The 13,313-nt window shown below is 33.2% G+C and overlaps 1 protein-coding gene and 1 long non-coding RNA gene across 2 annotated transcripts; both read left to right on the top strand.

Moving 5' to 3' along the window:
• Positions 1-534: 534 nt before the first annotated feature.
• Positions 535-3,358, top strand: LOC128222757 (uncharacterized). Its single transcript, XR_008259218.1, has 3 exons — positions 535-1,234; positions 1,582-1,642; positions 2,956-3,358. It is a non-coding gene; the product is annotated as an uncharacterized LOC128222757 (long non-coding RNA).
• Positions 3,359-4,593: 1,235 nt separating this feature from the next.
• On the top strand, positions 4,594-7,732 carry LOC128223620 (putative nuclease HARBI1). The gene is made up of 4 exons (XM_052932893.1): positions 4,594-5,270; positions 5,703-5,807; positions 6,851-6,978; positions 7,728-7,732. The coding sequence occupies exons 1-4, from the start codon at positions 4,825-4,827 to the stop codon at positions 7,730-7,732; spliced, it is 684 nt and encodes a 227-aa protein (XP_052788853.1). The 5' UTR covers positions 4,594-4,824.
• Positions 7,733-13,313: the final 5,581 nt, after the last annotated feature.

The raw sequence follows: 13,313 nt of genomic DNA, 5'->3' as shown, positions 1-13,313 counted from the left end.
TGGTAAACCGATCGATATGTAGTATAAAAACACTACGCATCGGTAACTTCCCTTAACAAAAACACGACAACTAGAGTAGAAAAAATATTTTTAGCCTTTTAATAAATTATTACCTGAAAAAAATCTGCTTGGCGATCAAAATGGAGGTGCGGGCGCACAAAAAAAATAAAAATATTTTTTTACATTTTCAAAAAAATAAGAGCGGTAAATCCGCGAAATATCAATTTGGTGTGGCCTAAACATGTTAAAAAGGTGTTTGTTCCAAGTTTGATTTGAATGTCAAGGTATGTCCAGTGCATGTGATTTAAAAATATAAAAAATGAAAAAAACAACCAAAACCCCAGCTTAAACAAGTATAGTGACAAGCGAACAAAGCAATAGTTTTAAAGAGTTATTTGGTTACATGCCGGCAATTCAAAACTTAAACCTAGGGTTAGATTTTATCGACTGTTTTGTGCAGCGATGCTTGCAAAGACTTATATTTGATATAGTTGGTTATTACGCATTACACAAAGTGCCTGCAGATTGCAAGCATGTAAATACGCAGTTTTCAAATGAAATTATTTCTTGGTGTTTATGTTTCAGTTTTTCAATTTAACTGTTTATCTCCATCTCATATTTTGACAGACACCGTCCATAATGTGTTAATCGTTCAAATAATATCATACATGTGACCGACTGGTTAATGAAAGGATTAAAGGATTTAAAACTTAGTTTTATGTGTAGTAGTTATGTAAAACGTTTGTTCAGTCGCTGACTGTAACTTGAGTAAATGACAATTTTTGAAATGGTGATTTTCAATATAATTATATGATTATTTGAAAAGTCAGTAGTGCGTGTTAAGACAACTTTTTGAACAGTTTTACATTGTTCCAGCACAAACAAACAAAGTCAAGCAAGTCTGTGAAGGCAGTTAATAGTTGGATAAGTAATCAGACAGGCAGATTTATATAATTATTGTGTTATTGTTAGTTAACAAGATTGAAAAGTGACCATCTTCAAAGTACATTAAACAAGATTTAAAAGTGACCATCTTCAAAGTACTCTTGTCACTTATGCAACAGTCAGTTTTACCCCCCACCCCCCAACCAGCAGGGGGATTGTGGATACTTTGACTGTCAGTCAAGCCAACTGCTGGTAAAGTCTCAGCCAAATGCCACCACACCCCAGGAACCCTAGATGAGGCCTATTTTGCTACTTTGGCGCAAAGACAAAACCACCACATTCATGGAAGGTATAAACATGGCCCATTTCTCCGACCATGCCCGGTTCACCCCCTAACCTTTGGGTGGGGGGGGAAGCGTTGTTGGAATTGACTGGTGCATAATGAGTTATAATATTGGTGTTTGCATAGATAGCAAGGTGCTACCCTTTCCTGGATGATGATGCCTTTCACGTACACCATTTTGTGCTTGTCACATAAATTTCCACATTTATTATCAAATGATAAAGATGTCATTAAATTTTGTACTGGAATGTTAATGTTCCTTAATTTAAGGTATAGATTTTCATGTGCGTATTCATGTTGATACTGATTAATGTCACATTGAATATCTTAAATGATGCTGGTTTGAATTACAGGTTGCAAGCAATTACCCTGTGGACAGTTTCAAGGTGTTTGCGGGACTTGGAAAAACACTATGTGAGTGACTCTAGTTACATAAAGCAATTTGTTTAGACAAGCAGGAATCACATCGAGAAATTCATTATTATCCAACATTTGATCATTGGCAAAACCAGATATTTGTTTATGAATTAAAAAAACAACACACTTTAAAACTACACTCTCACAGATATACCATTTTTATAACTTTTTTATTTTTTGTCTTGGATAGGGCATTTTTTTGCGTAAATATCTGCAAACCAACGTTAGAAGATTGTTTACAAAATATCAGATCGTAGATTTTCATATTTCTGTTCGGAAATTAATGTTTTATGGCTGAAACCGTTACTAACGGTTTAAGAAAAATGCATAAAACATCAATTTTTTAACTTAAATATAAAAATCTGCGATTGAAATTTTTTGCAAGCAGTTTTGTATCACTGGTTTCGATGGATTTTCACAAAAATTGGCTCGTTTTAAGACAAAAAAAAAGTTGTCAAATCATTCAATCTGTGAAAGTGCAGCTTTAAAATACATAACCAATTTAAATATTGTCTCATCCGATATGTACATACATTGAATCTGTCAAGAGGTATTCTATTATTTTCTTTGATATTATTAAGATATAAAGTTGGAACTTATTCTAACTAAAATGAAATACTTCCATTGTAAGATGACTCACATCAGTGAACAATATGTTGCAATTCCTATACCTACATTGGTATACATGTATATCTTGGAATTTAGTGTTAACCACATTCTTAAATGATTAATATCATCAAATTTCGACAATATCCAATAATAAGTTTAAAAAACAACACCATATACATAGCACATGGAAAATATCTTTCACTTTATTGTAATGTATACATGTATGGACATATTAAAGCTGTACTCTCACATATTTTCCATTTTTACAACTTTTTAATTTCTAGTCTTGGAAAGAGCATTTTTTGCGTTAATACCTGCAAATCAATGATATAAGATTGCAGGCAAAAATCAGATCATAGATTTTTATATTTCATTTCAAAAATTAATGTTTTATGGCTTATACTGTTACTAACAATTTAAGAAAAATGCATATTAAACATCATTTTGATCAACTATAATATATAAATCTGCGATCTAAGATTTTGTCAGCAATCTTTAACAGATGTCCATGGATTTTCGCAAAAATTGGTTTGTTCCAAGACAAAAAAAAACTTGCCAAAAAATTCAATCTGTGAGAGTGCAGCTTTAAACCTTTTTGTTATTTTTATTGTGCAAATAATGTCATAGTTTTAATTGAAACAATTGCATTTAGGTCACAACTATTTTTCTTTCTGTATTTAAATTTATGTGTGTTATTTCAGATACAACTCTATACTAGAACCACTACTGATAAGTTACAAAAAGCAAGGAGAAGGACATGGTCATGGTATAAGACTTGCACTGGAACGTCATGGAGCTTCCTTATAGATTTTACCATGTGTCAGCATATACCTTCTCAGTTCCGCCTAGATGAGTCAGAGAACTCTACCTCTCAGCCAGTCCTGTTTAACCTGCTGAATTGAACTTGCCAATGAAATACTACTTATAATTAACTTTGAACAATGACAGAAAATACATGACCTTGATGAAACATTGAGTCAAATATTTTCATATCTGTTGACTTGCTTATTATTTCTTGTACAAATGTTTCATCATTTTTTTGGAACATAATATTATAAATTCTTATCAACTGTTGAAAATTGCTGAAATAAAGAACTTAATATAATTTGCCAAGAAGCAAGTTTTTTCTATTCTATATACATATAACTAAAATGAGGCAGCATTTCACGTACAAGTCAATGGACAATTGGTCAAACTTTGCAAACAAATAAATGTTTATTTTGAAAGGACAATGTATTTGGTTCAAAACCCAAATCAGTCTGCCATATGGGATAGACTGGAAAGGATCATTGTTCATATAATTATTTCCTTGATTTCGCTGACAAAAGGGAAAAATGTTTTTATTAACTTCAAACTTTAAATATGTCAATTGGCATAAGTGCCATGGACAAATACCATAATGTGGTTGTAGTATTTATTGGAGTAATCGCCCTTTTTTATTTTTTTCCGAATTCAGGTCTTTAGAATATCTTGAAAAAGGCTTTGAAATATTGACCGCAAACATCATAGTATATCTTGTTGTGACGAAATGCATGGCACATTACCACTAATCTGGCTGCATTATTTTAGGAGTTGTAGCCGTTTGTTTATTAATCTTCTCAATTCTTGTCTGGAGCATATAAACAGGAAATTGACTTCATTGTTATTATACAAATAGTGATGAGAAGTGCAGAAAATGTTATTGAGATGGAATACAGTTTGCAGGGCCCATAACTCCGTTCTTGTCATTCAGAGAGTTATTGCCCATTGTTAAGCAATAAATTGGTATATTTTGTTGAAAGGCAAAGTGGATACTGGTTTCAACTGATATGCGTGAATGGCAGTCTGTGACATCTGTGTCTTGTATTTTATGAATGTTAAATATCTGTAAACTAAGAAAAAGGTTTGTTGTGAACAGGATTCATGTAGCTGTAATTGTATTAGACATACAGGCAGCTTCTTATAGATTGTTAAGTCTTTTTTGTGTATATGTGGGAAACAGATGTGGTGTGAGTGGTAAATGGTCTGTGGAGGCAATGATTCGTGTCATTGTGATTGTTTTGTCGATACCAGTAAGTCTACAGTTCTTCTCTTTACATTTAAATTTACAAGTTCATTTGATCTTCATTTTATACCACGTACATGATTCTTTCTGTAACCTTATTACATCATGAACTTTCATAAAATGATGTACTGGAATGGACATACTGAATGTAGTATTACTAAATTTAAAATATTATACTAGTAATCATAAGTGATACTGTTTGGTAATACTATAATACAATGAGTCATGTCCTAAAATCATTTATCACTCTCTTCCCTTGAATTGACAGATGGAGAGAAGACCTAATCTGGATGATTTGACAAACATTGAAATCATTGATCGATACCGTCTTGATCGTGATGGGATCGATTATGTGGAAAACATATTATCAAGACAAATAACGCCAAAAGCGTATCGAAACCATGCCATCTCTGCAAGGCACAAACTACTTATAACCTTAAGGTATCTCGCGACTGGTCCAATCCAACTGAATGACTGCGACATTCATGGTGTCAGTCAACCGACTGTTTCAAGAGTACTTGGAGAAATGCTGAATGTCTTGTCAGATCCAAGGCTGGTACGACAGTTCATTTCCTTCCCCACAGATGCAGCTGATCTGAGGAGGAACGCTACAATTTTTGAGGGAATTGCAAACTTCCCAAAAGTGATGGGCCTCATAGATGGCACCCATATAAGAATTAGGGCACCGTCAGAAGACGAATATATGTATGTAAACAGGAAACAGTTTCACAGCATAAACGTGCAGGTGGTTGTGGATGGTGAAGACAAAATCATCGACATTGTAGCCCGCTGGCCGGGATCTGTTCACGATGCCAGAATTTTGCGAGAAAGTGGCCTATCCCAGCTCTTAGATAATGGGTTTGGAGGCCATGAACAGTTCCATCTACTGGGTGATAGCGGCTATCCTAGTAAGCGATGGCTGCTTACACCATATCTGAACCCCCAAGGTTTAGCACAAGAAGCATACAACAGGTATGCAGTAATTGCTTAATTGTATTTATTTTACATATGAACATTTACTTTTTAATTTTGCTAAAAGATAAGTATGGCAAACAGTTGTATAATATGATCACAGTATAATTAAATATCAACATTTAAACAATCACAGTTCTTTGAAGTGATAATCAAAATTAGTAACAATCACTGGCTCTAAATATCACTATACTATAAGTCCCATATCATCACAGAATGAAAGCTTAAAATGTACATGTAAAAATGTATAAAATGATTAAACTGTTTTCATCTTGAAAGGGAATATCAGACATTGATAAAACATGTTCTGTCAACAAATTTCTTTGTAGATAGTTAATATTAACAATTTCTATAATTTATTCATTACTTAATACTGACATTCCTTATTAACATAACAAAAGTTCCATTAAACTTTTAAATGCATTGCGGAAGCCACAAAACAACAAGATCCAGGGTAGAGAAAGCCATTGGACAGCTGAAGAGGAGATTTGGTGTGCTCCATACAGAGATTACCCTTTCACCAGAAAAAGCCTGCAAGTAAGAAGCACCATTATGATTCAAACAACTGTTTGACGATTATATTCTCTACATGAAATGTATATTAAGGTATCCGAACCATCACAAATGAAGAACACTTTGTTAGATTTGTATATCTAAAGCTAAAAGTTGATTGAGTTTATACCGGACTTTATTTAAGTTTAGTTGTTTTGATATTGGCATCTTACTGGTTACAAATATGTAAAATGAACAACTGAATTTTATAAATAACATCAAACGACCACCAAACACACCAGAGAAATGGAAACCAGCAAACAACTTTAAAAAATTACAAAACAAATACATAATGGACAAAGCTATTGAACATTGACACCACAATGATAGGGGTCATCAGGCATCAAACACTGACATATTGTGCCAATCTGTCAGAACTTAGTTTAAGTTGATATGATTAACAACATGGCTGTTAACATTCAAATTGTTACCACTCTGAAAGATTAGTGGAAACAGTTATGATATGTTGATCTTTTATTATTTGAATATTTTATCACATTATCAAACAGTTCATGTTTAAAGATTAACAACAATGTCGTTAATCATGTTGTTGATTTAAACAAGGTTTTGAGTGATCGGCCAAGTAGGAGTTTGATTCCTTAAAACATCATCTTTATAAAGTTGAGTTATAGTAAGTGCACAATAAAGTCTCATGTACATGATGTATATATGGAAAATGTATCTTGTTGAAAAGCATTTAGATATGGGGTAATGCAATGCAAAGCAAATGGTTGTTATGACATCATATATTATCCTATGACATCATCTGTAAAAAGGAAATCTTACTACAATTAAACCACCAATATTCAGTAATAAATAGAAGCTTTTGGAATTGAAAATATTACATAATAGACATAGACTTGATTTATATATTATATATATTTTATATGACTGTCTTATTTTGATGCTTGTTCATGAAAAATGCAGTAACTGAATGGTGTTAAAGGTTAAATCTGTCAGATGCAAATTCAAATTATACATAGAAAATGTTTTCTTATGTTTTAAATATTTAATCATTTTTATCATAGAGTAGTCATCGCTTGTGCTGCGTTGCACAACCTGTGTAAAGCAAGAGGGATTCCATTTGCTGACAACCAAGATGATGACAATGGAAATAACAACAATGGTGATCCAAGGCCACAAGACCAAATGCCCGGTTTGCGATACAGGGATTATTTTGCTGCTACATATTTCCGTATGTTGTTAAACCTCATTCAAGTTGTTAGAGGGACTCGGGCATATTTTGTTAAACCAATACTGTCATGTGTTTAGGTCTATGTTACCATTAGGCATTTGAAACAGTTATACATATTCAATGGCACCAAAAAAGCAGAAGCAAATATAACATTGACAGTTTTACATTTTTTCTGTGCTAGTACCTTCAAATGTTTCAAAAACTTCATTTTGTTATTTGTTCATAAAAGTGATGTTAAATGAATAAGTTTTACCAATGACAATACAACAACTATTTGCAACCAAAATCTCTGAATGAGTCATTTCATCACTACAGACAATTACATTTGAAATACTTTCTTATCCATAATTAATTTAAACATTGGATATCATGCAAGAGTTTGATTTGGACAGTTTTGATTAATGTAGAATGTCAATTAAAATTAGTAAGTATAGTTATGACTCATATACATAAAAGATGTTAAATGAAATTGAATACAACACATATGATGGTAGAACAATACACTATAAAGTATGCCTGGTATTTATCAACTTGAAAATGTCACATTAACAAGGTAATACTTCTGCAGATATGAGTAAAACATTGTGCTTAAACAATTGAAAAAAAAATACTGGTACACAAATAATGCATGTCAATATCTAAAAAGTTTAATTTGTCTTTAATTTTTTTTCCAGCATTGCCACCTCTAACTCCAACTTTCTTTTTTCCAGGTTGATCACTTCCAAGCATAGTTTACAGTGTGAACATTGATTGGAGCATGAAATGTCATTTGAAGAAAAGATAGTGTCCACATTTAAGACTGGCTGGAATTCTGGAAACGTCTGTGCTTCCGAATTATGTGGAGTAACAGCATCTTCGCTCACATCTGTTATTTGGGGCAGTCTGAAATGTAGCATGTATATGCATTTTTACATGAAACTTGTACTTCATTAAATTGCATGCAAGTGTTTCAAACCCTTGTTTACATATCACCACTTATTACAATGTTTCAAGTTTTTTTATAGATGATTTTGATGTTCTTTTGCCACATGTTTTGGTAAAAATGAAACTAAATGTGTGTTGTTTCCTGTCATTTCTGTGAAATGGTGAAACTGTCAGGAACGGATTGATTATATAACGATTTTTGGGCTGAGCTTCTCGGTAGTAATTGTATAACAAAAATGAAATGTTTTCTGTTGTAATTCTTACGGATTTATATGGAAAGCAGATGTTGGTTGACTTGTTAGTACGCTTACATTGGATGGTGATGACCCAACACTGAAATATAATGCCATATAACAAAGATATTACTTCTTTTAACTATTCAATCTTTCTTGGCAGAATTTTTCAATTTTCTGACAATGTTTGGTGAATTGCAGTGCCACACATTGTGTTTTAGTACATTTATTCAGTCAGCACTTTTTGATATATAAGCATATCACATTAAAATATATGTTGTTAAGTTAAAACAATTTTTTTTCATTCAGATATATAATATAATATGCTATGAATGTTAACTGTCTGACGACCAACAACATCCATTACAGCCTCGGTCACAGGGTTCAGTGGGTTCTTTCGTCCACCTGCTGCTCCTGTTAAGACATTTTATTTGTAAAAGGTTCAAAAACACAACACTATGTTCTTAATGAATACAATCACCAATATCACATTGTCTTGATTTAATAATATTATGAGATATATATTTTTGACTTAATATTATGATTTAATGTTTACCCTCAGATTGATCAAAACATTTAATATTGGTATGGAACACACAGGAAAGAAAGCAGGTTGAGATTTTAAGACAGAAATGAAGACATAATTTGAAAATGTTTATGAAACTCTTTTTATGGTATGCAATAATATAATCATTATGTAATAACCTGTCTTGGTGGCATCTCTTAAGTAGTCACTGTACTTGGCCCGGTGTGTTTGGGCCAAGTTATCCCACTTCTTTGACAGGTCTGCAGATGACCGTGGGTAATGCGACTGTGCATTAAAATCATCTTTTATGTGTTGCCAAAGCTCTTTTTTCACTGTTGATGTTATCCCTGCAAATTTTAATGATGCATTTAAATAGTTACATAATTAACATTAAATAAATACAAATCACCTGATATTACAAAACAATACAAAAGGACATGTGGGTAGAGAAAAGTATTCTTTAGGATAGTTAATATTTATTGATAAAATGTTCATCACTTATACACATAAAGTTTAACGTGTGCCCTTGTGGACTGTCAAGAAAATAGCATTCTCAATATAATAACTTATAAAAATATACATGTACTGTATACGAAAACAGATGGGTATCCCCTCCCCGAATTCCCAATGTGGGGATGCAAACAAACCAACATGTCTAATGTTAAAAATTTAAAATGTTTAACAAAATGCGGAGTACCGTTTTAAGTTAAACAGAATGTAAACAAATGTTTCAAACCTAAAAAAATACTTACAAGGAACAGATTTATCCTTATATACGGCGTAGTTGGTTAGTTTCTTATCAACACTAGACCGTCCACCCATAACCTCGCACAGCAGAATGCAATCGGCCGGTGTAAAATTAGGATTACGATCCTTCTTTTCCGAAAAAGCGATCGGAGCGGCCATTTCGATCGTCTGCAGTCTTCGATAAGGTTCGCGCGTGCTATTTTAAACATACCGGGGAAACCTTTCGTCACTTCCGGAGCTATTAATAGAAAGAAATTCCGGCACGCACTTGCCTATGCTTGACAACGATTTCTTAGATTCGATCTTAGATTTGAGGTTATCCCTTCGGAAGATTTAGAACAAGATTAGTTTTGAATATAACTAATAAATAAGATCGACTCTAACCTTCCGTAAGATTAAGAAATAAGGATTTTATCAAATTGTAAGGACAGATCTAAGATGTATATTGAATACGGCCCCAGGCTTATGCGGAAACTCCATTGGGTCTTGATTACCTTCTTATTATGAACACAATTATATCAATGTTGTGGTCCACCACCTGTGATTCATACTCCGAATGTGAATCACTAAATCATACGTCTAATAAAATTGGTCGGAAAAACAAATAATAGTATAAGGACAAGCGGAAGTTATATTGCTACTTTTCATTGGTGCGTCGAGTAAACGCTTCGTCTATTATTAATGGCACCTAGAGTGTTCTCACTTTCATGTTTTATATTCGCCCTGATGTAGTTTGTAGTTACGCATTTTGCAAAGAACCTGCCGATTTGCAGCATGGACAAACGAATGTTTGGAGTTCTATTATTTCTAGGTATTTGATGTTAATATTTTGTATTTTCAATTTAGTTGTTTATCATTGTCATTATGCAGGAATGTATTATCTAGAAAGATCATAGTTTAATTTAGTTATCATTTCCTATTTTTTTATTATAGCTACTTTGAACAATTCACCTGATTGATATTACAAGGCAATTGTCATGATTCAATTATGTATGTGTATTGTAATAAATGAATTGAACAATAAAACACTGCTACTATTTCGCCGACACGTTTCGTCGAGAACAGTTTGTTTACACACCTTGTGCATGGTCGACTTAAACATATCATATAAAAAAGATAATGATTATTTTTAAGTTTTAGAAAATAAAATCTAAGTTTTAAGATAAATACTTTTAACTTGTTTTGTAAATAAGTTCTTCATATTTAAAACTTGAAATACGTATTAGAAAGTAAATATTAAAATTAAAATTTTATATCAGCCTAAACAACGGATAGCTGGGTGCAATGCAATGGAACCATCTAAATTCCTTTAATCGCAGCTTGAATAGCAATTACTTATTAACAAACAAACAAAAATTTAAAAAATAACAACAACAACGACAACCACAACAACAAAAATAATAGTAGCAACAACGTTACTTTCAACATTACAATACATTACAAAAGCATTTTAATTAATTCATTGGCGTATATACATTTGAATACACGCTAAAAAGTGACTATAATAAAAAACAGGAATTGATAGTCAATCTAAATTATGACCCGTTTTAAATAATTACAAATACATTTTTAAAAAACGAGTTAAAAGTATTTGTTTTAAATGTCCCTCCAGGGCTTCCATAGGTATGTGTACGTTATTCATACATCGTGCAAGTAACCTTATTGTTACCCTACTGCATTTATTCAAAACATTAAACATTGCTCCAACATTATTTAAAATTAACTGTTTTAATATTAAAAACAAATACTAACACAATTTTCTAAACCTATTAGAATAACGAAACACTGAACTGACTGTTACGTTATATGCAGTATGAGTTTAATTTAAAATATATAACATTCAATGCGACGATAAATGATAGGTTTAGACCTACACCATCCTTATGTTGACACTTTGAATTGTATTATGTTGCAGGTCTGCTTGACCAATCATTTGGGTTTTTTTGTGACCAAGGATCTATTGGCTGCTATGCTTTCACTGGGTATAATAATAAATACCAGTGGGCTACTTGTTTAACGAAATATTACATGGAAGAGAAATCGAGAAAACAACACACCTGTAAGGACCAAACAGCCGTTTACTGTTACTATCAATGCATGCTAGAACAACACGGTTTAGAGAAAGGTATGTACTTCTTCTGTATTAAACAATATTTTTTTACTGACCATAAATTCACTAGTATTTTGATTACAATTTTTAAACATAGATGTAAATCTAGTCTTACTCATTTAGGGCCTGTATACTGTGACTGCTCGTGAAGGCCAGGCGATGAATTACCAACTCCTCTCCCTCCTTGGTGCAGCAGCCCTGATGGGTCAGAATGTAACTGGTACAGGGAATGTTTGGATGTACGTACTACAATGGAAAGAGATTTCTTTGTTTCGTTTGTGAATCTATTATCATGCCAGTAGAAACCATAAAATTAGTAGTGTGCGGGTAAATAACAATAATATTTCAATATACACACGCTACCTTTTGCACATTGAGCTTAAACATAATTTGCGCTTCGCGTCCGTATATAATATCTAACATATACCAAGTATTTTTTTCAATGTTTCAGGAAAGGTTTCCATGTGTGGGTACTGAAGCTTCCTATGCTATAAGCTATGGCGAGAAATTCTGTTACTTGTACTCCGAAAACTACAACGGATTCGACAAAGTCGGACAAGACTGGATCGATGCCGTTCGAAAATGTCTTCAAGTGGCGCTGGTTCCACTTATTCGACCGTACAATACGCCAAGTTGTGACGAAATCAAAACTATAGCCTTTCAGAGCCATTCCAAATGTTACGTCGATCCGTTTCCAGATAAACCGTCGTTTTGTGACATTGGGTGGAGCAACTTTTTTCGAGTACTTATAACAATCAAATCTAGCATTATAAGTGAGTTCTGGGCTACTATCGGTCAGGGTCTAGAGACATTCTTTAAATGTGGAAAAATCAAGATTTCTAATATACTGCAACTTGTTATCAGCAACGATCAATCCACGGAGGACATTGCAAGTGCACCATATAAACTTGAAAAATCATTCAGAGAATACAGTAAGAGAAACATCCAGGGCGCCAATAATGTCTTCTTTTATCCGTTTTTTGAGAATCCGTTGAATGAGATCAATCGTGACAAGAGACATACGCCTGGCGAAGTCACGCTTTCTGTTCTGCTACTTGATCGGGCAAAATACGATCTGAATTACCAATCTTCAAACACAGTAAATCTCACCGATGTTGCGACACGTATAATCAATGACATTGAGACGGGAGAATTTAGGCTAGGTGTCAGCGTTGATGTCAAGGAAGTTCGGCTTTGTCCAGATTTGGAGTGCCTCAACGCAACACAAACAGTTACACCCCCGCCAGAACCAAGTGCTGGTACTATCGTTTATATGCAGATTTACCACGTTATGAGCTTTGTTCTTTTGGGTGCTGTTAGTACCCATTTTGTTGAAAGTATGTAGGTTTTCTACAGAATATTGATAAATAAGGGAATAAAAAACGGCGATGCTACGCCCTCTGAGATTTATGACCGGGCTGGTAATGCTGTTATTGTTTTATGCTCGAGGGATTATCGGCGCCGTGTTTTAATCTTTTTATTGCATGTGTTTTATCCAGAGAAAATGAAATTTCTATTTATATAACCTATATATTAATAACAACACGTATGTCAGAGAGAAATTGAAGGATATTTCGAGTGAGATTGAACAGGTGTTTACAAATCTTGACAAAATGTTCTTACCGAGTATTTCTAAAGTATCTTTAAAATGACACCATCAGTAAGACTAAAGGAATATAAAATACGATGGTAATTCATACCTACTATTCCATCAACATTACAGCATAAAGAAAGAATAAACTTCCACATTGACAGC

This window comes from Mya arenaria, chromosome 17 (genome assembly GCF_026914265.1).
Source record: "Mya arenaria isolate MELC-2E11 chromosome 17, ASM2691426v1".
NCBI lineage: Eukaryota > Metazoa > Mollusca > Bivalvia > Myida > Myidae > Mya > Mya arenaria.
This window is presented reverse-complemented; position numbering and strand designations above follow the sequence as displayed.

What these genes read in the sequence shown, in the direction of transcription:
- LOC128223620 (XM_052932893.1), top strand. Translation starts at nt 4,825, where the DNA reads ATGCTGAATGTCTTGTCAGATCCAAGGCTGGTACGACAGTTCATTTCC. An exon ending in GCACAAGAAGCATACAACAG is followed by an intron (nt 5,271 to 5,702) that starts GTATGCAGTAAT and finishes GCATTGCGGAAG; the next exon opens with CCACAAAACAACAAGATCCA. An exon ending in TCACCAGAAAAAGCCTGCAA is followed by an intron (nt 5,808 to 6,850) that starts GTAAGAAGCACC and finishes TTTTTATCATAG; the next exon opens with AGTAGTCATCGCTTGTGCTG.